At 45.6% G+C, this 26,974-nt stretch overlaps 1 protein-coding gene across 8 annotated transcripts in view; it reads right to left on the bottom strand.

Annotated features, from left to right (window-relative positions):
• Nucleotides 1-26,974, bottom strand: part of WNK2 (WNK lysine deficient protein kinase 2) — a 120,432-nt gene that overhangs the window by 71,150 nt on the left and 22,308 nt on the right. For all 8 annotated transcript variants that reach the window (XM_027664935.1, XM_027664940.1, XM_027664941.1 and 5 more), the window contains exons 2-4: nt 8,510-8,682; nt 7,317-7,537; nt 2,630-2,787 (exon numbers count right to left, since the gene is read on the bottom strand). In XM_027664935.1, coding sequence (XP_027520736.1) covers nt 2,630-2,787; nt 7,317-7,537; nt 8,510-8,682 — 552 coding nt within the window. The remainder of the gene's footprint in view (nt 1-2,629; nt 2,788-7,316; nt 7,538-8,509; nt 8,683-26,974) is intronic.

The following is a 26,974-nucleotide window of genomic DNA, read 5'->3' as shown; positions in this document are numbered from 1 at the left end:
AAGGGATCTTAAAGATCAACTCGTTCCAACCTCCCTGCCATGGTCAGAGACATCTTCCACTACAGCAGGTTGCTCCAAGCCCTGTCCAAAGTGACCTCGAATAACAAGGACTAAGGCAAGAAACTGCCTTGGGCCATCAAACCTCTTCCATGTCTCTGAGAAGCTGGAGCCCATGGTGTGGTGCAGAGTGCAGTCAGCAGCCAGCAATCCAAGGCTGCAAATACTCACCTCCCTGCAAAGCCACAGGGAGCTGCTCCAGCCACAGGGATGAACTGAGCACTTTCTGAGGCCTTCCATGGTTTCAAAAATGATTTCTGAGTAGTTCTGTGTTAAAAGCAACACTCTAAGAAGAGCTAAACTACCAGGCATCAGTTAACTGGGAAAGATTCAGCTTTATCAAGCTACAAATGTCAGTTTGCACAGTTTACACAAAAATGGGATGAAGCTGCTTCCCCTCTTTGGATGTGGCTTCCTGCTCTCAGAAAGTCACAGCATCTCCCTCATTTCCAGCAGGGACATTCCCCTGTGTCTGATGATATTGACTTCAACTTTTAAATTCCCTCTTGAGCAGCCTGAATTCTCCCTCTCCCTCCAGGTCAGCATCATCCCAGCTGGGCAGTACAGCAAGCTACAAGAGTACCAGCTTCCCAGTATCCTGGTCTTCAGTGGTGGGAAAAGACAGATACTGAACAATACAAACTATACCTATAAAAATTACATTGCACATAAGCCCCTCATCTGGCACAGGTGAGTGTTTGGTATCTGGTGACACCATCTCTATACCCAGTGTGAGGGATCAGCACACAGCACATCAGAAGATGCAATTCCCACCTGGAGCAGTGTTTGCTGCCAGCAGGATTTCACAGCACCACATCTCAGAGATTCACAGAATGGTTTGGATTGGAAAGGACCTTTAAAGGCCATCCAGTCCAGTCCAACCCCCTGCAATGAGCAAGGACACCTTCCACTATGCCAGGTTGCTCAGAGTCCAATCCAACCTGGCCTTCAACATTTCCAGGGACGCCACATCCACCACGTCTCTGGGCAACCTGTGCCCGTGTTTCACCACCCTCAGCACCAAAAATTTATTCTAGCCTGATTCCCTAAACCTCTTGGAGAAGGCAAGTGGTCTCAAATACCTTTCAAAATCAATCAGTTATTACTAAATCGCATTTGGGGAGATTTTTTGCTCATAACAAGCAGTTAGATAAAAGGAATAGAAACTGAGACCATGCTTTTAGAGACTGAGAGAAGGATCTGCTCATTCTATCTCCTATGTAAGCCTATCTACTCTTTCTACAATACAGATGCAAGAAATGAATCTGTAGCTAATGTTTGCCAGTTTTAGTGCAGTTTTTTTTCAAGGATTACCCTTGTCCTGTGCCAAATGTGCAGACTGCATGTTCTGGTGATGCACCAGGGCCAAACCACACAGCTCACCTTCTTCTTTGGTAGCAATTAGATGGAAAGAAGTGCTTGGGAAAATCTTTGCCAAACCAGTCAGTGTGATTTAATCTACCTTGAAGAAAACCTCCTGCACCTCTTGGTTTCACTCAACCAAGTAGAAGTGAGGAAAACCACCACTGCCGAAGCCTTTGGCAAGTCCCATTTCTCTGCAGTCAGTGATTTGTAATCCAAGAGCATCTTACAGGCTCAGGAGTTTTCTCAGGCATTTGCAGCCTAGCTCATGTAGACAAACACATTTATCATCTGGCGTGAGGGTGTTGGAGGGGGGATTTTAGCCAGTGCAGACATTACTTTAAACTGACTAGTCCTCCAGTCTAACTCACTGAAAATGCAGCAAACCCATTACCCTGGTTCCTGCCTGGGGATACCGGACCTTGCAGAGTTCCCAAATGCACATCTGAAGCTCCTCTGGCTGACTCCAAAACTACATATTGCTATTTTTGCCCTTTTGTACCTTCAGAGAATTTGCTACACATACAAACAGAGAGAATCTGGGCTGGAAATCCAAATCAAACACCCTCCACTGCAGAAAAAAGCATTTAAACTGTAACCTAAAAGTTAGTCCTTTTAGCTTTGTGGGAAACTTCATAGATCACAGAATCACAGAATGGTTTGGGTTGGAAGGGAACTTAAAGTCCATCTCATTCCAACCCCTACTATGGGCAGGGACACCTTCTACTAGCCCAGGTTGCTCCAAGCCCCCTCCAACCTGGTCTTGGACCAGTTTGTCTGGGGACTTGGGTGACGGCTTCCAACTGGAGGAAGGGAGATTTAGATCAGGTATTAGTAAGAAATGCGTTACTGTGAGGGTAGTGAGGTGCTAGAGCAGGTTGCTCACAGAAGCTGGGAATGCCAACTTGATCCAGTCTGAGAAGTCCTCATTTAGAGGGCAAGACTAAAGCAAAGGTTTTTCCCTGCTCATTCTTCCAAGTTTTATGTATTTGTGGTTGCTGGAGATAAAATCGACGACAAAGGTCACTGAAAATATTTGATGCAGCTGCGTCACAGTCAAACACAACTATTCCAACTGTGGAATTACAAACCTGCAACAGGTTTGTGTCCCCCAGACCTCAGATACCTCAACAATACAGCACTCGCATCAAAACAAGCTTTGAAACCTTCAGGTGCCATAATCCAGTAGAAATTAAGGACATGTACTCACACAGGTTACTTTTCGGTAGATTTGAGCAGCATTCTGGCATTCTGAGTAAGGGTATTCTGAGGTAGCCATTTCCAACATGCACATTCCAAACGCATAGACATCCACAGATTCATCGTAGTGTTCCTCATACATTTCTGGGGCCATGAATTCTGGTGTACCTGCACACGCACACACAAAGAGAATGTCCATTTTTAATAGGAGTCTGAATGGCTTTAACCACAAGCTTTTTCACCTGTAAGAAATGTACCCAGTACAACTGTGCGTGGGCCTGTACCAGGTTATTTCAAAAGAGCTCAAGCATCCTCCAGGGAAGAAATCCAGAGTCAACACACAGATTTACATGCCCGTGGGTTTGTTGGTAATAATCCAAAGGGGGAAGGGGAGAGTGAAGGGGAAAGAAAAATTAAGAAAAAATATCAAAATTTTAAAAATTAACAAGAAATTAGCTATGACCTACTGCCTGCCCACACTGCAAGTGATGGAATGGTTCCTGCCTGGGTGGAGAGAGGGATGTGTACAGGCTTGGGGATGTGAAAAGGGGAGAAGGAACGAGAACCTCTGCTCATTTTTATCAATGCAAATTTGCATTTTTTTGTTTCCTTCAGATATGCAGTGCAACCCCCGGCAGACAGACAGCACTTTGAAAGCCAGTAGTACCACAAATCACCTACAGAGTCATGCACAAAACATCAAACCTAATTCTGTCACTGGTTTAGTGGGACAAATCAATGAGGCTACTCACAGAATAAGGTCCTACTCAACGGGGATTAGGATGTCAGAAGTCTGATGCAACTGGGTAAATACAAAGCAAGGCTCTGTACTCATGGCTTCCTAACAGGGAGCTGCAGCTTTGGGACAAGCAGCAACTTACAGCACCTGTAGCATTTGCTCAGCAGACTACTCTGAAAAGGGTGAGCTTATAAAGCAAAAAGGGAAACTATTAATACTTGGATCATCTATTCCAGGAATTGTATCTCATACTGCAATTCATGCTTAGGAGTCATGCCTAGTTTATTCCCTTTTTTACATGTAGAAAAGACAAAGGAAGAGCAATCAGTGCAGTTGCGTGCTGTGGGAGAGGAGCAGCAAGCTGTCAGGATGCCAAAAGGAGCATGAGAGGTCTCGGACCATGAGAAGGACCCAGACGAACTCTGCCTGTCCAACCTCAGCACCCAAACTGCCCCCAGCCCTGGCAGATACCATCAGTAATACTGGTATTGTGAATAATTCCAGTAGTAGTGCTTGTTATTACTTTGTTATGACATCTCTACATCAGCAGCAAAAGCACAACTGTAATTAAAGTAACATGTAATGAGAAGAAATAGTTCTTGCATATAGAATCACAGAATGTTTTGGATTGGAAGGAACCTTAAAGCCCATCTTGTTTCAAATGCCCTGCCATGGGCGGGGACACCTTCCACTAGCCCAGGTTGCTCCAAGCCCTGTCCAATCTGGCCTTCAACATTTCCAGGGCTGGGGCAGCCACAGCTTCTCTGGGCAACCTGTGCCAGGGCCTCCCCACCCTCACAGTAATGTGTTTCTTCCTAATATTCAATCTAAATCTCCCCTCCTTCAGTTGGAAGCCATCATCCAAGACCCCAAACAAGTTGTGGAAATCCCAACCCTGGAAGCGTCCAAGACCAGGTTGGAGAGGACTTGGGAGGAACCTGGTCCAGTGGAAAGTGTCCCTGCCCATGGAAGAGATCGGAACAAGATGATCTTTAAGGTCCCTTCCAAACCAAAGCATTCTGTGGCTCTAGGACTCCATGACTTGTCCTAAACTTCACTTATGGCAACATAAAAGATGACTCCCAAAATTAGGGTCTGTCACTTAAAAACTCTGCTTCTGCACATTTTCTGAAGGAGACTCAGCCTCACGAAACAAGCCTCAGCACACGCATTGCTGTAAAATTCATTTTGCAAAATGTAGGACTGATCTCTTCCCTTGTTTTTGTCCCTTCCACCTAAAAGACACTCGCTCCTCTAGTCTTGGTCAATCAGCTGGACTTGTGTCACAGAAGCTCAGCCTAGTGCCTGCTCCCTGGGTGTTTCTCCCAGCTGTCACCCAGGCAGAGGCTGCTGCTCACAATGGGTTAACAGCTGCCACAGGGAAGGGTTCTGGAGCTGCTGCCTTGTTTTAGAAGGAACACTACTTAGCAGCAGGAGCGAATCTCATGAATTACAGAGAATTTAAAGCAAATCTGAAAATGTGACAGCAATAGTCTAAGAAGCAAATGGAATTCTTGACACCGTTCCAAAACAGCGCAAAAATGACATTTCCCCCCATTCCTTGGGGTGGGGGAAGGAATACATACAAGTATCCTTCAACAAAACAGAGCACCTAAACCTAAAGCTGTTCAGCATCCCCTCAGCTCCTCTTGGCAGGACGAGGTTTGCCCTGGCTCAGCTCCCACAGAGACACTGCAAGGTCAGGGTAGCACCAGCAATGGCACGGGCACAGCAAGGGAGGAACTGGACCCCAGCCATGCTGATTTCATCCCTCCAAGCCAATGTAAAATTGCAGCTACTAATATGCCTTTAAAGCTGCTACCTCTGCAGAGCAGGCAGAATTACTCATCACCAGTGTTTCCAAGCCTTCCTAATTCTCTCCCTGGAGCAGCACTACTCACGAAAATGATAAGCTCAGTTTTATTGCCAAAATGAATGCAGCCACACTGCCAGCATCCTGCAGCCCTTTCAGTATCCAATTCCTTTTTGACACGAGTGTATTTTGATGGTGTTGTGTTCACAACTAATTTTACAAAAATCTGTATCGGTATTACTAATATTCTTCCCAATATTGGTATTACTGATATTACTCCTTGTATTGGTGCTACTGATACTATACCCAGTACTGGTATTACTGGAATTATTCACAGTACTGGTATTACTGGTCTTATTCCCAATACTGGTATTACTTACATTATTCCCACTATTGCTATTATTGATATTATTCCATTATTTCCAATGGACAATTGTTATCCTGCAAAACAATTATCTGAAGAATTATTGACCTTCAACAGAAAAAAGACCATCAATTATTAGAAGTTAAAAACCAGAGAAACTTAATAAATATAAACCAACATGACTTCACTAAAAACCATGAGTTTATGCAGACCTAGAGCAGCCAAGCATATATCCAAAATTTCTGTCTTTTTGACTTGAATGATTCTGGGCTCCCTAAGCATTAAGGACAATATTTTTGTGCAAGTAATTGCAAATAATTATACAAGAATAATAATATCTGAAAATGCCAAAACAATTATTTAAGCAACTCGTGCTGGAAAGATAAGGTGCTATTTTCATAGCTAGTCAGGGACCAGTGGCTGTCACTATCAGTTTGCCAACTCTTACTGACTAGAATATAATTTCCATTTATATTGTAAGCTGAAATACATGCATGGTATCTCCTCTTCCCCTTCCAGCAGCATTACTCAGGAAATTGCAGCTTCCCAGAAACATCACCTGCAGGTCTGAACTAGGGAGACTGGATACAGTGAAAAAGACAAACTGAGAATTCAGGAAAACATGACATTTGCACCCAAAACACTCACTGTAACTTTTGCAAGGGAATGATGTCCTTCCATAGTCACTTGGAAAATCTTCTCCCAGTTCAAGCAAACCCCAGTTCTAACACTTCTCACATGGGCACCAACCCATGGATACAGCATATCACATGGTTTGGGTGGGAAGGAACCTGAAAGCTCATCTCATTCCACCCCCTGCCATGGGCAGGAACACCTTCCACTAGCCCAGGTTGCTCCAAGCCCTGTCCAATCTGGCCTTGGACACTTCCAGGGATGGGGCAGCCACAGTTTCTCTGGGCAACCTGTGCCAGGGCCTCACCACCCTCACAGGGAAGAATGTCTTCCTAACATCTAATGTAAACCCACCTTCCTTCGGTTTAGGGCCATAACCCCCTGTCCTATCACTGCAGGGCCCTGCAAAATGTCGCTCTCCTGCCTTCTTGTAGGTCCCTTAAGGCACTGAAAGGAATTCAAGTGAAAATTTCTTTACATTTTGTAGCTACTGATTATTTTTTTAATAACTTGCAGACTTTGTTTCAGCAGACCCTGCCAGGGTGTGGGCAGGACGAGAGCTGCAGCCTGTCCTGTGGCTGCCTCAGCACTGGGCTATGATGTTCCAGCCAGCCCAGCTCCCCACAGTCTCCCTGGAGAGAGGCACCACAGCCTCTCCTTTCAGCAGCAGCAACCAGCCTCATCCCAGCACCACTGGAGGCAGAAGAATTCCCAGGGCTTTCCCAGGTTTCTGCTGTGCTCCCTTGCTAGGGAGAGCACAGGGTATCCTTCCCCATCCTTCTGATTCTCCCTCCAAGCAGGCAGGGAGCCTGTTCTAGAAGGAGGACACACACAGGCTCCTGAACACTTGCTGCTCCTTTTGAGGGAGAGAGAAGGATTTGTGGATCCCAAGTAATATTCCATCTAATGAGCCAAGGAAAAAGTGCTTTACCACTGTGATACAGGAGGAAAGAGAAGAGGGAGTTTTGATATCATTATCTACTGACTCCTGTTTTTATAGTAGTATAAAGGCAACAGTCCTAAACATACTCTAACCTCTACTATCAACTTAAAGTAAAAAACCAAACGATGCAAAATGGGAAAGGAAGATATTAAATAGACAACCACGATACCGACCGAGGGAAGCCAAAGGAGGACAGGAGCATTACCTATTACGCTTTTGGCAAATGAAGCTCTCTTGAGGGTTGCCAGACCCAAGTCTCCTATTTTCACAGATCCAGTTGGTCCAGTAATAAAAATATTGTCACATTTCAAGTCTCTGTGAATTATTGGTGGAGTTCTTGTGTGCAAGAAAAGAAGACCCTTCAGGATTTGCCGACACCAACTCCGCAGGACTTTTGGTTTCATCACTTTGAATCTCTTCAGATACCTAGAGCACAAACATACACACAAGTGGGTATAAAGGAAATGAAAACATTTTATTAGAGATTCCAGGGGTTTTAACAGCTGAAACTCCACTATGGATAAAAGCCCCTTATTAGATGCCATAATCGCAGCAGAGAAGTATCCCAAAATTGAAAGAAATAGATCTTTTCAAAGCAGGAATTAGAGCATTCAATTTTATGGAGGAAGATAATAAGCATTTTTGCTGCAAATACAACCAAATATTTGCAAGTTTAATAGTTCAGCAATTTATTTCATGCAGAGAACAGCTTTAGAATATGTTCATATACTCAAATCAGAACCACACTGCAGTTTAATTTTAATCACAAGACTTTGACCTCTGTACCATGCATCTGCATTTCTTTCCATTTACCTGAGGCGCTGATTGGGAGGGGACTTTTGGGGAAGATGTAGGACCTGCTAATGCACTGGCAGAGGAGCACACTGGCTGAGTACTGCTCCCATTGGGGCTGAAAATCTGTTCCAGAATTCATGCCAACTGCTTTATATCAACCTTAACAAGATTGTCAGTACCAGAAGCTATTAATTAATATTGTTTAGGAGATAACCTAGAGCACCTTCTGCTTCTAAAAGCGATTCTACCATCCAAGTGCTATTCCGCTTGAATTTCCTAACAAAACATGCAAATACAAGCACAAAAAGCAGGCACAAAACACACCCTGACAAATCCAAACGTCACAGGCGGAAAATGAAACAAGCCAGAGAATAGCTTGGAGTTGCATAACCGAGACAGAGGAGCAGGAAAGGGAGATGGAGGCCAAAATCCTGTCTGTCAAACCACTGCGGTTCAAATGCAGGGACAAATGACAGACACCAGAGAACAGCTCCATTTTTTGCTTTTATCTGGAGATGGCTTTTTTCAGCACATGAAAGTAGGATTTTGCTATAAATTCCCAGTGCTATTCTTAGCCCCCCTCGCCGGGAGCACAGTACTTACGTCTTCAGCGTTCCAGAGGTCATCAGCTCGGTAACCAGCACGATGCATCTCTTGCCTTTTGCACACGACTCCCAGAAGTCGTAAAACCTCACAATGTTTGGGTGCTGTAGACCTTTCAACATTTCTGCTTCCTCTTTAAACCTCTGCCTCTCCACTTTTGTGAGCTTTCTGTCCTATAAGCCAAAAAGGAGACATTATTAGTAGTGACGGACAAAAATAAAGGCACTGCACTGCCAGGGTATTCAGAATTTTAGATTTGTTTTATGCTTGTGTCAAGAGCAATTATAAAATCTTTTATGTAAGAGACGAGCAGCATGGATGAACTAGGGCACTTGCCCTAAATCCAGTGTCAAGAAGACAAAGAGATGGCTGTGCTACGCCATGCTCATGACAGCACTAATATTTCAGGCACCGTGTACACACCCACGGATTGATGGACCAACCCTCAGCTATTTCTTCATGTTTGGGTTTTGTGAGGCTCATTATCCAAGGATTTCATTTCCAGGTATGAATGTTCTCCCAGCTGGGATGGCTCCCTCCACCCACAGCTGCTCCTGGATGCTCCGGCAGGGACCACCAGCTGAGGTCCCAGCTCACCACACAGGTTCTATAGCCCAGCCTGTTTATCTTGGGGTAAATTAAAACCATACCACCTTCTAAAAATACTCAAACACATCCATTTTCCTATGTGTTTGCTGTTCTGCCTAATTTTCCTTTTTTTGGCAAAGGAAGTGTTTCTTCAGTCTCTTCCATAGGCTGCTCACACAGGGAAACACTTTAGATTAGAAATGTGAAAATGTCATGTTCTACTACTCTGGTTTTCCTATAGAATTTCAGGGCATTTCCCATAAGCTCCTGGCTATGACATGACCCTGCCCAGCCCATGCAGAGCCTCTCTCCCCCTCCCACAGCCCAGTAGAAGCTCCTGGGCCGCCTGAACCTCACCAGCACAAGGAGAACACCAACAGGCAGCTTGGATACTCACTCTGACCTCTTTAGACAATGAAACAGAGCAACAGGAGAGATCCACTCCAGACCTCACCACCATGCCTGCCTGGTTTGCCCCCTGGCCAAAGAACTGCTCTCCCCTGCCCAAGAAATGGAGATTTTGGGGTCTTAAGAAAGCCCAGTCGTGTAACTGCTCTTACTCAGAGAGCCAAAGGCTCACCAACCACCAAGAGTAATGAGTTCATGTTTTAACCTCAGACATCTTTCCTTTCTTGGGTCATTTAGGCATGTCTACATGAGCTGTGCTCTTATACACATGGATTGAATTTAATGGGAACCCAGCTGATCTGTAGTCAAGCTGCAGAGGGATCAGTTCCTGTCCATTTCCACAACCTGCCCTCACCCACAATCCCAAACAACACAAGATGGGAACAAGAATTCCCACAGCTACAAACAAGTCAGCTTCACGCAGAGACTTTCCAAGAGGAAACCCAGGGCTGGAACCATGATTTGGCTCTTCTTGGATGACAGAAACCCTGCCCCTAGTGCTGTGTGTGCATGGGGGGAGCGTTTCCATTTGCACCAGGGCTGCTGAGGGGGTTCTCAGTTCTCTCTGCGATTCAGGGAGCAGCACAAGAGCTGACACTGTCCCGAAGCAGCAGCAGCCATCGGGGTGGGCAGGGCAGGGTGCCTGTGGGTTCCAGTGCCTGGGTCCCCCAGAGCAGCCAGGAGCACCCCCTGCCCTCCACGGGGACAACAGGCAGCAGCAGACAGAGAGCCCACAGCTGAGAGCCAGGCTCTGCTCTGCTGCTCTGGATCAGCTGACTTTTTTATAAGGTACAAAAAAAGAAAAGGGAGGGGGAAAAAAAGGCAGGCTGTCTAAATGAGCCAGGCCAGAAGAGACCCGGAATTGCTCTCAAATCCATCACTTCTTCCCTACTGCTGAGTTTCCTCCTAATTTAAACCCTGTAGAATAAATCACACACTGCTATTAGGGAGGAGAAGGAGCAAGTCCCTGTGAAGGCAAGAAGAGCAGAGTGGGAGCTAGCAGAGAAAGGGAAAGGCAGTCACACAGATCCAGTAGATTTGCAAAAACTTTCCAATTTAAAAAAAAATAAAAAAAGTAATACCATAGTCTTTTATTTCCAGATTTCTGAGCACTGTGAGAACTTTTCCACCGCTACTTTAATTGTAACTTTTAAAAATATCCTTCAGTAGACAATCACATTCTGTATATTCTACTTATTATGAGTGCAGGGCAACAGCAACAAAGTGATTGTGGAAGACAAATGTGTGCTTTATCTGTTAACTACAATAGAAAGAATCTGGATTTTTTGCATCAGAATGACAGCTAAGCACCGTACTCTAGCTGGAGAGGCAAGGTGAGGGCCAGGGCAGAGCAGCCACTCCTGCTTGGCTGCAGCCTCCACCACGGGAGGAGTCCCTGCTGCCATAAGGGCTCAACCACCCTCCTCTAAATCCCTCCAGGCTGAACCTGACACACAAGTCGCTGGTGAAAGCATAAGCTGACTGACAGGGCTTAACAGTTGAAGTGTTTTCTACTCTGAAGAAGCAAAACCACCTGTTTAACTGCGTGACTCGGGGTTTAATCCAAACCCAAGAAACCTTTACTGAGACACTTATTCCCCACCATACAATCCACACAAGGTGAAATGTCCTCATCCCAAAGCTAAGGGATGAACAACGTTCAGGCATTACACATTTAAGCTGGAGAACAGGATTCTTTGGAAAGGTCATGCCAAGGAAAGGTAATCACAGACTCATGGAATGGTTTGGGTTGGAAGCGACCCTAAAGATCATCTGGTTCCAATCCCCCTGCCATGGGCAGGGACACCACCAGGTTGCTCCAAGTCTCATCCAACCTGGCTTAAATCCACTCAACAAGACTTAAGGCATCTTTTGCATAACTCAGATTTATCAAAATCTGGGCGAATAAAGCATGTTTCCAGATTCACCCAAGGAGTCAAAACCTCCCTCTGTGCTCTCTGCAGCAGCAGATGTGTCCAACCTCTGGACAGGAAACTCAGGGATGCCAAGATACACACGACAGCCCTGGTCCTCCATGGCTTCCCAATTGCAACAGCAGCATCCCACTGAGTGACAAACCAGCTCCACTGCATTCATGGCACTGCTGCTACCCTGGGCTTCCTCAAGGCATGAGCCTTGAGACTCAGAATACATTCTTCTCAATGTGACCCAGGTGATATATCAGTATCAGTTTGCAGGTATTGTCACATCTCCCTGCATTTTAAGGCATTCACACCCCTTGGTTCTTTCCCTCCTTGCTGGGACACAAAGTGCAGGCTCAGGAGGCAACACTGTCATTCCATTTCAAAGAACTGGAAGTTGCCCAAGTCCACTACTCAGCACCAGGGTAAAAAAATAAAATCCAACCCTCCAAAGCCCACAGCAATCACACTGAGCTGGCTCAGCTTTGCCAGACAAACCGGAGATAAACAGAACCGAGCAAGATGCAAGACAGCGGCTCATTTTGAGTTACTGCTAGGAGAGAATCTGTACATTTAACTGGTTTCCCTGTCTTAATAAACTGTGAGGAATACTCTTGACCCTCTGCTGAGACTTTGACATTCTCTGATCACAGCTCCTGGGCTCCTGTGCCTCTCTGCTTACAGAGCTCTCCTGTGGACACAGCCCATATGAGCTGCTGCTCACAGTGCACCTTGGGCACAGCACCCCTGTCATAGACACTGTCCTGTCACACAGACAGTCCAGAGGGCTTGGGCTCCCTCATTTCACCTTTCCTACAGGTAAATACCATTAATGGGGCTGGGGTTATACAATGGATGCTGCATCATGACATGCAATCTGGCAGGCAGGTGTTAAACCAGTGGTGAGAAGCAGTTCTACATTGTGAGCTGCCTTTTCTTCATTCCTTCTCCTGGTTTTCCTGTTTCAAATCAGATTATAAATGCCTGCTCAGTCTTAAGCATCAAACCACTCAAAGCTATGCATTTGTTTTTTTTTTTCAAAGAATAAACAATTCTGAAGGAGCTAAAGGAGGGTAGATTTAGATTGGATATGAGGAAGAAATTCTTCCCTGTGAGGGTGGGGAGGCCCTGGCACAGGTTTCCCAGAGAAGCTGTGGCTGCCCCATCCCTGGGAGTGTCCAAGGCCAGGTTGGACAGGGCTTGGAGCAACCTGGGCTAGTGGAAGGTGTCCCTGCCCATGGCAGGGGGTTGGATGAGATGGGCTTTAAGGTCCCTTCCAACCCAAACCATTCTGGGATTTCATGAATTCCCAATCAGCACTTTACAGCACTTTACTTTACAGCCTCAGTCTTGGTAAATCCCAGACCCATTCAAACTGGAGTAGTGTGATGTTTGCAGCAGGAAGCTACAATAAAGTGAATCCATAACCAAATTTCTTCTAATCCAACACATGTTTGCTCTCTGCTTCTTCCTGCTCATCACGGACAGGGTGAAAAAATGCCTCTCTCTATTCACATAAAATTTATCCCTTCATTCAGTTCCTTAGTAGGGAACAACAGCAGAAAAGGGAATTAGTAAGTAAATGTGTTAACAAAAGGAAAATGGAAAGCTACGAATTAAATTTCTGGAATGGCACCCAAATTAACAGCAGGAGCATGTTCTGTTAGTCATCCCCAAGCATCATTTCCTCCAGGTTGTAACATATGGGTTCTGACTAAGGCTCTGAAAGTTATACAAGCAGGAGACTGGCTTTCACCTGAGCCTTCAGAAGATTTCCAAGATTAAAAAATGAGGTCAAGCTTCTTCCCTAATTCTTTGTGAGAGGCAAACAGACTTGGGAACCAACTCCATCCTCCCATCATGAAGAAAGGGGTTCTTACAAATAAGACCACACAAATTTTTCACATTCAGTGCCTAGGACCATGCAGGAGCAGGGTCTGGAGTACAGCCATTGCTAACTAGAAAGTTGTGCTGCTTTGCAGTTTCACAGTTGTTTCTTTAATTTCCTCCTTTTAAAGTCTTGAATTTTCACTAGCAATAAAAAAAAAAGCAACTTTAAACACTTGGATATCTTACCTATACTTCTTGACCTAAGGACTAGTGCCCAGCTAGCCTATAAATACTGTTTTCTTCGGAGGAGTTGTGTTTGTTGGTTTTTTTTCCTTTAATGCTTACATTGACATAGCTGCATTTACTGATGGCTATTTAATTTTGCCTAATTTTGGACAAATCAAGATCTGTCTGGTGAGACAAGTAGGAGCAGTAGGTCAGCAAACAAGGGCAGGGCTCAGCTCTGTCACGCAGAAGAGGTAACATCCCTGACCCATATCAGTGATGAAGAAAGGAAAACCAAAGAGGTGCTTCTGACCCAGAAACAGAAATCAAATACCTACATCAGCACAATGATCATTAAATTTTCACATCTGTGTGCCAAATATGTCCTTTTGCTCATGTACCACAGCTACTCTTCTAATCAGAGATGGCCTCGAGACATGAATCAGCCATGGGACCCACTGCCAGCTGTCTCCTCTGGAACTGCCTTTTGGTTTCCCGTGGATTTATGAGCAGGTTCTGGTCTGCCCTACAGTCAGGAGTTTGGTAGTGACAGGCACTGCTCTGGGGGAACAGCCAGCAGATCCCAGACAGTGCAAGTCAGGGGAAGTCAGGGACTTGCTCTGCTCAACAGTGAACTTCAGACATGTCAGCTGGTACCTGCACCTGACTATTGCTTCATAGAATCACAGAAGGGTTTGGGCTGGAAGGGACCTTAAAGCCCATCTTGTTCCAGTCCCTGCCACAGGCAGGGACACCTTCCACTAGCCCAGGTTGCTCCAAGCCCTGTCCAACCTGGCCTTGGACACTTCCAGGGATGGGGCAGCCACAGCTTCTCTGGGCAACCTGTGCCAGGGCCTCCCCACCCTCACAGAGAAAAATTTCTTTCTTGCTAAATCTACCCTCGTTCAGCTTAAAGCCATTCCCCTTTGTCCTGTCCCTCCATCCCTTGTCCCAAGTCTCTCTCCAGCTCTCTTGGAGCTCCTTTAGGCACTGGAAGGGACTCTGAGGTCTCCTCAGAGCCTTCTCTTCTCCAGGCTGATCAGCCCAGCTATCTCAGCGTGCTCAGTAAATTCTGTATTGTCAGCATTGCCTCTGTAGGGAAATGGCACCACATTACAAAAGTTTCCGAATTTTAAATATTCAAAGGCCTTTAGAAATAAAGATGAATGGTAACACATTTTAGAAGAAAAAAAACCCCAAACTATTTTTGTCTTTAAAATGAAAACTTAATTTATTTAGTGCAATCACGTTTTGCATTTCACATTAAGACTTGTCTAATCCACTCAGAGGAATCAAGGATTTCTCCCAGAGACATAACTGGGAGCCAAAGCAGGCTCAGACAGGCAGCAACTGGGACTGTGAAGGACTCATGGTATCACTGAAGTGGCTGCTCTCATGTACCAGCTCTGTCTTTAGTATTATCCTGCCTATGCTATAAATTTTTAAAAGCATCCGTGACCTTTCATTCCCACACCCTGTGCACTCAGTTATAAGCACGTATCCCTTAAAGCAAACCTCAAGGATAAAACCCCCTCGCTGTGAACAAACAGCACATGCCAACAGACAACTTGCAAATCAGGAAAAAAAATTTTACAGCTTCATTCTCTATCAGCATCCAGCCAACATTCTTCTTCTCTAAGTCACCCTCGGTGAAGTTCCAGCCTGCGATTTGTCAGCAGCGTTAGTGAAGCGCAGGGAGGTTTCCCAGGGGGAGCTCGTTTTCCAAAGGCATAAAAAGCAGTCCTTGTCCCCATGGATACTCACAATTCAGTGAACAGGAGCTATGGAACAGGATGAGGGACTTATTTGCCTGAGTCATTGCTAGAAATCTATAGAAAATTAGGAGTTGAATTTACGGCTAAATTTGGCACGGTAGAAAAGGCTGAGTGTGCTTTTTCGCTGGATGCAATCATAGCTTGCTGCTTTTTAAATTGATTAAGGCACGTGTCAAAGTCTAATGGCAGAGGAACGATGGGATTCACATATTCTACTAAACCTCAGAGCTTCAGAGGCTCGTCCTGCAAGGGCAGGAGGAAGGGGAGTCACCTCAAATCACCGGTCTCAACTCAAGAGCCACAAAAACACCCAAGAAACCCAACACCGTGGGCAGAGCCTGTGTTTTCCAGGTGAAAACCTCCCAACACAACTGCACCACGACAACCAATGCTTAAAAAAAAAAGTTCTTGTCATAAGCAATTGAATTAATTGCAAGTAGCACCTCATTAACTTCCTTAATTACCAGTGCTTGACAGGCTCCACATAAGCTTGTGATTGCTGATGAAATACCAAAACAGTTCCGGATTGCCGTGCTAAATGCCTTTTTCAAAGGAAACTCTGAGATGGATGTGTGAAAAAAAGCTGGATAAATCCCACTACACCAGATCCCCTCTGAAAGGAAAAAACCCAAACCACCACAAAACCACTTTAGACACGCCATGAGAAGCTGGTATTTCAGTATTTTCTGGAATCCCTTCTGAGCCCAGCATTCATCAAAGTTTATGCAACAACCGGTAGTGTTTTTAAAAACCATTTTGCTTCACCTACTTCCTGTCACCCGTAAACACCGTGTTTTGGTATGTAAATTATCCTCGTTTTAGTCCTGGATTTGTCAGCTCCATGCACCACTGGAGCAGGGATGCTCCAGCCATGCCTGGGAGGCTCAGCCGTCGGCTGGCCCTCACTAGGGGTGGAGAGAGAGATTTCAGTGCTGCTGCCTAAAAAATCACCTTCGGAGAGGTGGAATGGGCGGCCTGGGGGTGGGGAGCAGAGAGATGCCACTGCCCCGGCACCAGTCCAGAGGCAGGACACTCAGCATGCTGAGAGAAGCCATCCTGCTTTTCCTTCTTCCAGCTCATCTCTTTACTCTAGGATAGTATTAAAATTAACTTATTTTACAGGTATGAAATCCCCTTCAATTTTTTGGTCCAGTGGAAGGTCAGGGGAGTTGGAACAAGATGAACTTCTACAGTCCCTTCCAACCCAAACCATTCCAGGATTCTATGATTCTCTTTGCTACATAGACACGGTATTTTTCCTAAAGAAGAGGGATGCCACCCCTTGCCTGCTGGAGAACCTGCCAGAGAAGCCCTACCACCCTCTGCACCCTGCCAAGATGTACCAAAAACATTGCTATTTACCCCATGCTACAATTCAGTGTCCAAATGTTAATGCTCACTTGGCCAATGAGCTTCTCCAGCCAAAATCAACCCAGTACGAAGAATTACCAGAACAAGCAAACTTTAGTTAGCTTTGCTCTGGCAAGTTTAATCTGAGGGCAGAATTCAATCCTGCCTTTCAAACAGGCGAACAGCCTTTTCATTTCCCACCCTGTTATAACCTAGCAATTGCATACTCTCAGTCTGTAAAACGCTCTTAAAGTGAAATATTCTCACCAGTGAATTAATTATAATCCACCAGGAACAGAAAGCAGCTCACCCAGGGATGGGGATCGGGTGATTATCTCTGGCTCTGCCTCTTCCTCCTGTTGTGAGGGCCCTGCTTCCCCTTCATCCCTCACTGGGAGAACTGATTTGGTCTTGGATTTCTTCTTCTGTATAGGGGTGACTGCTCCTGGCACAGGTTGTTCCTCTGGTTCAGTGGCAGTTTGAGTGGCCACAGTGCCTGTTGCTCTGCTTTCCTCCTCCTCCCCCAAGGGTGCTCTCTAGTGCCGAGCAGTGTCTGATAAATAGTACCCAGGGCCCAGCACACTGCAGTAAGTTGCTCCTCTCTGGAGTTGCCACAGCATTCTCCTTGCAATTATTCTGTCATTTTATCAGCGTCTTGTAGTTGTTCAGGGGTGAACTTCCAAACCATTGGAGCAGAGAATTTCTCCAAAAGCTGGCCTATTTTTTCCTACACTCCATGCCACTCATGACAATCCACCTTTGGGGCAGATCTCTGAATAAACTCCCTAAAAATCTCTTTTGTAACTCACCATGGTGTGGATCACACACTGAGGAGACCTGGCAGACTTAGCAACAAGAACATACTTTCCTTTACATGCAAAGGGAATTCAAAATTCTCAAAAGTTGTAGTAAGAGGCCTGAAGGAGGAAAAGGGGGTAAAAAGCTGGGAAAAATCTCCCTCCCCATTTCCCCGCAGGCTGGGTATGATTATAAATGGACTCCCAAAGGCAGGTCCCAAGGTAAGGGCAGGAGAGGAGCACTGACCACACATCCCAAATGACCCTCACTGCCCTTGATGTCATCATGTCATAAACTGACATCCCACGGTACAGTAGCAAAGCAATCCTGATCCCTCTCCCTGCTCTGAGAAAGAGCATCACGAGGAGCACATATGGGAATACCTACACGGTCAGGTACCACACCCATTTAATTCCAGGTTAGGCAGCCCTACCAATCCTAGAAGATACCCACTGAGTAGCCCTTCAGACTTTGTGACAACTCCTGGTCATCACAGTCTCCAGTTACAGACTAAGTTACATTTATTTTAGGAAACTACCTCAAAAAATTTCAAATTAGTAAAAAATCGCCACAAACCCACAAAACACCTCAAGATTCCCCAACAAAACCAGACAGCCAGAGTAAACTGCAGAAGGAGAGATTTTCAGAGTTCTTCAAATCATGGTTTCTACACAGCAGTGAATACACCTTTAATGTGATTACTCTTCTCACAAAATCACCCCATGTCATGTAAAAGCAGAGCTAAAAAGCCATTTCACACTTGCTTCTGTCCATCCAATGCATCATAATACTGGAAGACCTTAAAACACACCAGCAAAGCAGGGTGAGCCCAGGAGAGCACTGAGATCAGGAGGTCCCTTCATAGACCCACAGAATCTCCCAAGCTGGAAGGGACCCACAAGGATCATTGAGTCCAACTCCTGCCCCTGCACAATCCCACCCCGTCCCTGCGAGCGTTGTCCAAACCCTCCTGGAGCTCTGGCAGCCTTGGGGCTGTGCCCCCTGCCCTGGGGAGCCTGGGCAGTGCCCAACCAGCCTCTGGGGGAAGAACCTTTTTCTAATATCCAACCTAAACCTCCCCTGACACAGGTTCATGCCATTCCCTCAGGTCCTTTGTTGGTCACCACAGAGAAGAGATCAGTGCCTGCCCCTCTACTGTCCTTCATGAGAAAGCTGCAGACCACAGTGAGGTCTCTCATCATCATCATCACCACCATCAGTCTCACTGGCCAGGCCTGCAGCAGCTGCCTCAAGCTCTCTGTGCATCTTGTACCATCCATCTCCTTTATAATCCCAATGACTGCAGCCCTACTGAGCTGGACATATTTTATCTTGTCCCCACTGAAGAGCTGTCCTAGTATCAGGCAAGCATGGAAAACTTGCCCACGCAGCCTTCAGAGTTAAGTTCAGCATCTCAGAACTTTTCACGTCTTTGTTTTCACAAAACGTGTGAGACTGACCAAGTGCACGTGTGGCTGTGTACAGACATGCTGTGCTTAATTATATTGAGGGAAAGGAATGTCAAATAGCCAGACAACAGAAAAGTGATGGGTCTTTGCACAGACCTTAATTTAAACTCTAACAACGGCTTAACAAATCCTGGAGAAAAACTTCCTCAGTTCTTCCCGCCCATTGTAGCCTGCTGAGCTTCCTACACAAAGTCATTTAATGTTTCTGTGCCCACCTTTAGCATTTCTAAGACACATAGCAAAATGATGTGGAGTTCCTGGGTGCACCCTGGAGATCTCTGGATGAGCAGCACCCTAGCCAGCAGTATGGAGAGCTCTTCTCATCCCAACCTACTTCTGGTTTTAGCTAGGGATCTTTGAGGGAAAAATACAGGAAATATTCCTTTAAGACAACGTGCTCTTTCTGTTTTGAAAAAAAACATCCTTCCAGAGGGCCATATAATTGCAAATAGCAACTTCCCTGGAAGTGTTAAAGGACAGGGTGTCCAGGTTGGACTGGGCTTGGAGCAACCTGGGCTAGTGGAAGGTGTCCCTGCCCATGGCAGGAGGTGGAACGAAATGATCTTTAAGGTGCCTTCCAACCCAAACCATTCTGTGGTTCTATGAACTCCTGCACCTGGAAAATCATGAGCCTCAGAGGTCCTGGAGCTGCTCCAGGAACGCTCTGCTCCCATTCCAGCCCTGCTCCATGGCATGCAGCACCCAAGAAAGCACCAACTGCTCACTGCTGCTGGAAGTAAAATTCAAAAGAAAAGCTGTGTGAAAAGAATACAGTGTGGAGACAAAGGAAAAAGCCAGTAGCCTATTCTTTCTGCTGCAACAACTCAAGGGACTGGACAAGCATTCCCTGTAGCAATGCTTGCAAAGCTCTGAGAAAGTGGGGACAGGGACCTTTCACCATCACAAAAACAGTCTGTAGATTGGGGTATCCCAGCTCCCGAATGTTTAACAGAGTCATTCATGTGGAGTTTGGAAATGTCTTCCTTGGGAACCTTTTTAAGTGCTGAAAGAAGCTGTCACTTCTCATGCATTCCTAACACCACTTGACAACGTGTTAGAAAACACTCCAAGGCAAAGCTGCATTCCCGGACAGGATACATTCATCAAAGTCTCTCATAATGGTTAGGAATTATGCTGAAAGCATCCCATTTGTAACAAAATAGTTCCTTTTTCTTTCTTTTCCCTCCTGCAAAGTTTGACATTCTATAGCCCTGACCAAAAGAATAACAGGAGCTTGTCAGCTAAAACATACTAATGGTTAAAAATTGAACTCTCCATCCCTTGAACAGCAAGGCATGAAAGGGTAACATCAGCATGGGTGTGTGAGAAACAGATCTTGGCCACTTTCCAAGGAGATTATATGTTTGGGTTGATAAAGATAATAGCATTGACATAGTAAACTCAGATTGCTGCAATGCATTTGCTTCACATTAAGAATTATAATGAAACACAAAATACCCTTAAACATAATGTAAATTGATTAAAAATTGGGTAAGCAATCAGTCACAACATGTAAGTTACACCTATAAAAATACATGTCCCTGAGGATTTTCATGAGGTTTTGCAGGGCTCAGGTTTTGTTCTGTCAAAGTGATTTACAATTTTTACAAAGAACTGGGAAAAAAAGCCCATGGTTACTAACAAATGCTACTTTAGAAAGGATTGGGAGAGTGTTGCAGCAAGAAGGTGACAGGTCACAGAGACTGAGCTGCTTGTGTAAGCTGGGTGTGAGCAGCCCAACAATGCTGTACCCTCCTGCTGAGAAGAGCATGTCCCAGTGCAGAGAGCACCGTGCCCCAGCTTTCAGGATGGGCTGTGAGAACCAGTGAAGAATTGGGCCATACTGGCCATGCCTGAGCAGTTCAGCTGCACAGTTTACCCGAAAGAGTGTCAGGTTATCAGATTCATCAAAGAAACCAAGGCACACAGAGGATGCTCAGTTAGACAACCACAGTGGTACTTTGTGACTTGAAGTCTCTTGCACCATTCTGTTACGGCCACAGTTATAAGACACATGGCCTTGGCTATAGTCCCAAAATATTGATTCATATGGCCATTATCAAATGCAAACAAGATAGTTCAAATACTGGCTAGACAGGACCTAAGAAAACATGAAGTCAGCACCCCCAAATCTAAACAAATGTGAGCAATGCTCAGAGATAGGAGTCCCTGCAGCCCATCACAACAAGGGTCTGAAAACTGGATAAGCAAAAAAACTCCAACCTAAACAACCCCTCTGTCTTGCACTGGCACATTCCCAGCTGGTGGGCACAGACATTCCTTATGAGTCAGTATATTCAGACCCCTTGATCACAGCTGTTTAATAAGTTAAAATGTGTAGCCTACAGCAGCATGGATTTTATAATGTGGTGTAAGAAGCATAGACTATATTTAACAAACAACACTGGACAGACTCTACATTAATCAGAAAACACTACATTATATATATGTTAAACACTATATACAATTTTGAAAGATTTCAAGAACAGAATCACAGAATTGTTTGGGTTGGAAGGAACCTTAAAGCTCATCAAGTTCCAACCTCTGCCATGGGCAGGGACACCTTCCACTAGCCCAGGTTGCTCCAAGCCCTGTCCAACCTGGCCTTGGACACTTCCAGGGATGGGGCAGCCACAGCTTCTCTGGGAAACCTGTGCCAGGGCCTCATCACCTTCACAGAGAATTTCTTCCCAATATCCATCTAACCCTGCTCTCTGGCAGTGGGAAGCCATTCCTCCTTGTTCTCTCCCTCCATCCCCTGTCCCAAGTCCCTCTCCAGCTCTCCTGGAGCCCCTTCAGGCCCTGGAAGGGGCTCTAAAGTCTCCCTGGAGCCTTCTCTTCTCCAGATGAACACGCCCAGCTCTCCCAGCCTGGTTCCAGAGCAGAGGGGCTCCAGCCCTGGGAGTATCTTTGTGTCCTCCTCTGGAGTCACTCCAACAGCTCCCCATCCTTCTGATGTTGGGGGCCCCAGAGGTGGGTGCAGTGCTGCAGATGTGGTCTCACCAGAGCAAAATAGAGGAAGGTGATGATCAACCTGGTGGTGATGTAGCCCAGGATCCAGATGGTTTAAGAACACTTAGAAGACTTTAAAATGGGAAAACTATGTTTTGGAAAGAATGGCCTGGTAGTTTGAGCTTCGTACTCAGATTTCATGGAGTAGTGCAAGAAGACAGTGTTCACAGAGAATACTTGCCAAAAAAGGCTTGTTGTATTTTTAATCACATATTATTTCCTACATTCGTAAAGCCCAATACTAGTTCAAAAAACACACAGCAACCTTGCTCTCCCTGTTCTCTCTCCCTCCCACAAAACACTCAGCTGAGAGGAAAAAAAACCAAAAGTCAACTTTACTTGACAAAGTCCCTTAAGGAGGAGGATGTATAAAGACATAAGCATGACACTGCTCTTGGCTACCTTGATGTGTACCTACAAAAGCAAACAAAAACTCCTTTCAATTTGGCTGGGGTTTGACTTCAGGCACACTAACAAGTTACTATGGAACTGAAGAACCCGCTCGCAGAGAAGCAAACCAACAGAACAGTTTGCCCTTCTCTCAATTTCAGTAAATAAAAAAGACTAAAATATCTTCAAATTAAACATCTAAAGAAAAAAAAACAGTAGTGCATGCACATACCATATTAATTGGTGTGACAGTACTTCGTTTGACTGCTCGGGTTTGTTTGTTTTTTAAAGACAAATCGCGTTGCCTGCAAAACGTAGGATTGAAGAACCACTCAGTTCATTGCACCTTAAACAAAACAGTTCTGTATTCAATTGATAAATAACATTACTACTAAACACTTTCACTAAGCAGTTTTAAAAAATGAGTATTTTCTCTCTGACAATGGATCTCTTTGCTCAGTTAAACTTTTAAAACACAAAATACAGCACGGAGAAAAATGTGACTAGAAGTTAGGAAAAAAGACCTGGGAACAAAGCCTAGTTTTCATATGATTTTAAAAGGCTTTGTAATTATTTTTTTAACTTTCCAAAACTCAGGTATTTCATCTCTCCTTAGAGGTTTTTCTATTAATAAAGACCAATCAATACACCCATTTAAGAAAGCAAAGGCTGGTCTCTCTGAGGTCCCCATGATTGCACAGCATGAAAGCTTTTTCCTACTAGGAAACAACAGCTTAATTACTAGTGAAAGAGAACCAGCAATTCGAGTAAGACTTTTTTAATCACCAGCAGTAATGGACGCTCACTGAATGGAATGCAAATCCTGGGACTGTGTTTCCCACAGTCCCCAGGATAAGTGACAGGTGAGTACACAGAAGGGCTTCATCGGTCAACAAACTATTGTGCAGTCGTGGGGAAAACGGGACTCGTACAGAAAAACGAGAGCACAGGTGTCTGCAGAGTGGACTGAAAAAAAAGAATGCAGTGCATTAATCACAGGGCATCACTAGCAGCTGCCCTACCCCAAGAAAAAGAAATGTTGTAGGATAGACCCTTGCCAGAAAATGTTAAAGACCATTACTGAAATTAAAAGCAAAACAGATACCCTCAAATGATCCCATTTACTCAGTTCTCAATAAAACCCTTGCTTCTGTATAGCACCTCTCTAGTCCTGATTCAGCTCTGCCCTTCCCCACCACGAAGCCTCAGCCCCCCCTCCGTGACCGCAGCATCACATCCCAGCACCTCCACCCTGGGGCGTCCACACTCGGGTGGAAGGGCAGGTCCTCACCGGCCACAGATGCAATATCACGAGGTGTGGTGTGAGGATTGTCAGACCTGATTCCTTCTATGACAAGGTGACCCACCTAAATGATCGGGGAAAGCCAGTTGATGTGACCTTTTTGGATTTCAGTAGGCTTTCGATACTGTCCCTCCCAGGATCCTTCTGGGCAAACTGTCCAGCCCACAGCTGGATAAACACATGGTAAGCAACTGGCTCATGGGGCAAACACAGAGGGTGACATTAGACTGGGGAGTTGTTACTAGGGTGGTTCCACAGAGCTCCATCTTGGGCCCTGTGCTCTTCAACATCTTCATCCATGACTTGGATGCAGCACTGGAAGAGGCACTGAGCAAGTCTGCAGATGACACAGAAGTGGGAGGAGCTGTTGAGTCCCTGGAAGGCAGGGAGGCCCTGCAGAGAAACCTCACAGATCAGAGGGCTGGGAATCACCAACCACGGGAAGGAAGTTGAACAAGAGAAAGTGCCAGATTCTGCCCCTGGGATGGGGCAATCCCAGATGTACGGACAGACTGGGAATGAGAGGCTGGAAAGCAGTGCTGGGAAAGGGCCCTGGGGGTCCTGGTCGGTGGCCAGTTGGCCCTGAGTCAGCAGTGCCCTGGCAGCCAGGAGGGCCAACCCTGTCCTGGGGCACCAGGGAGGGGATTGTCCCACTCTGCTCTGCCCTGGGGCAGCCTCACCTCAACATTGGGGCAGTTTGGGGGGACACAATGGAAGGAAGGGATTGAGCCATCAGAGAGTGTCCAAAGGAGGCAACAGAGATGGGGAAGGGCCTTGATTGGAAGCCGTGGGAGGACACTGAGGGCACTTGGTGTGTTCAGCTGGAGCAGAGGAGACTGAGGGGAGACCTCAGTGCAGTTCCAACTGCCTGGGCAGGGGCAGAGGAGGGGCAGGGACTGAGCTCTGCTCTGGGGGGACCAGGGACAGCAGCCAGGGAATGGCTGGAGCTGTGTCAGGGCAGGCTCAGGTTGGATCTCAGCAAAAGGTTCTTCCCCCAGAGGCTGGTTGGGCACTGCCCAGGCTCCCCAGGGCAGTGGGCACAGCCCCAAGGCTGCCAGAGCTCCAGGAGGGTTTGGACAACACTCTCAAAAATAGGGTGGGATTGTTGGGGCTGTGCTGTGACAGGCCAGAAGCTGGATCCTGATGCCTCTGAGGGGTCTGTTCCAACTCAGAATATTTTGTGATTCTGTGATGGCAAATGGTCACCAGGAATAATTGCAAAAGCTTCCTGGGGAAATCAGAGAAGGTAGTGAGGTGTGTGTTTTGCATAAAATTCTTTTGTTCAAAATTTCTCAAGGGACACTGTCTGTCCCCTGTGAACCAGCACTATGAAGAGATTTCAGCCTCTCTGCATAAGCATTTCTGGCTCTCATTTTTAATATTTTCAGGCCTTTAAATGATGTATTAAAAATACCACCTGGTCTTTGAATTAATTTTTTACAGTTTATTTCTTTACACATTTTCTATAGAGATTTCAGCAAGACCTGGATTAATGCAAGGTACAGCAGACAAGGAGGATGAATTAATTTAAGTCTTTGAGTCTAATTCAACTCATCAGTAGAGAGATCAGAAGTGTCTTGTCATCAGTTCTTCCCCAATAACTTGCCCAATGCCATCCAAATTCTCACAATACATTCTTTTCGTGTAATTGCAGAGGAAATGTAGGTAAGACATCATGATAAATAGCAAAAAATAAGGCATGAAAATGCCTTAAAAGCTTACATAAGAGGGCAGGGATGACTTTAAAACTCATCAGCACATGAAAACCCAAGGCCACACGCTCACTTGCCATGGACTGTACCCCAGTGCAAAGCATACACCTCAGTTTCAGTCCACCTGAAAGTCCAACTGAAGCCAGGAACAGCAGTCTGTGCTTTTCTTTTCCACTCACACTGATGTGTAGGTGGCAGGGAGGTACTGAAAACTTCAGAAAACACATTAAAAAAAAATAATCACTGTGCAACTTGGCAGTTGTTTATCCTCTTGTGCACGCACTCTATCAATGGGCTTTACTTCATGAAAGCTGCCAGGGACTTCTGGGCCTTCATACAAAAGCTATATTACAGGTACCATGCACTGTCTTAGTATTCACTTCTCAGCCACACCAGGACCACAAAGGGTTTTACGGATGCTAATTCTGCCAGGTCACAATTTTGCAGGAGGAGACAGATGCAGAGAGAAATGACCATCAGCCTGAACTCATCTGGGCTGTCCCTTTCATGGTTTCCCTACAGGACTATCCCCACACAGGCAGTGACGTCTCCCAGAACGTGCTGGACTTACTGTGCGTGTACAGTGAATTGACACACCCACACTTGAGAGCTGGTCTGAGCACAGCCTGCCCACTCACCTCAGACCCCTGCCCATCATGCAGGGAGCCCTCAATTTCCTAAGCAAAACTGTACAGACGCATCAAGGGGAGATGCCCATGGAAATCAGGGCACTCGACAGCTCTACTCGCTTGGCAGGAAACGGACAGGAGCCCTCCTGGAGGCAACCATACCTCCAAATCTCCATCCTACAAATCATCACCCTGTTAGTAAGCCAGGCAGCACCAGATTGGACATGCAACGCTTCTCTGACTCGTTTAACACCATCTGCCTTCATGTGCCAAAGAACGATTCCAGTCACATTGAGGTAGCACTTCTCTCCAGAAGAGCACCAGTGGAAGTGATTCATGCCATTATTAAATAATACTCTTCATGTTCTGCTAGCAGAAGCACAAGGACCCATTTTTGGTTAAGAAAACCAGTCAAGGTCCACTGGTTTAATTTTATCCTGAAATGGGAGCATATGGAAAATGATGCCCTAGAGATCGGTGGTATTCTCCTCAACAGATGTTCTTGCCAAAGGAAACATTTGGAAGGAAAGCAGGTGTGATTGATGAGATGGCTCACAACTGTAAACCTTGGCCACAACAGGAATACCATTTCCATTTCATTTTGGGCTCTGTCAAGGCTTTAGAAGAAAGAAAAGCAAACATATCGCTGTGACAGAAAGACAGAAAGGCAAACTCACACTCATTCTGTGTCCTTATAGAAACCACACTGTGTGTTAAAATAATGCCTAGTAAAAACAGTAATAATCTAATAATCTTTCCAATTAAGTGTTATTATTTCACCAAAAAAACCCCGTTCAACATAAGGATACTACGGTAACCGATTTAGAGCTGATTTACCACTACAAGAAATCAGATTAGCTTCTCCTTCATTATTACCACTGTCTCTCTTTACCAGCCTTAAGTTAATAACCAACGATTTCTTCTAGTCTATTTACTTGGTTGCTTCGCTAAATACGCACCGAGGCAGGAACAGACCCAGTCTCCAGAGATGAGGTTTTGCAGAAAAACAACACATTAACGCTTCATTGCTTTGGAGATTTAAGCATCACATTTT

This window comes from Corapipo altera, unplaced genomic scaffold, assembly GCF_003945725.1.
Source record: "Corapipo altera isolate COAL_440 unplaced genomic scaffold, ASM394572v1 124, whole genome shotgun sequence".
NCBI lineage: Eukaryota > Metazoa > Chordata > Aves > Passeriformes > Pipridae > Corapipo > Corapipo altera.
This window is presented reverse-complemented; position numbering and strand designations above follow the sequence as displayed.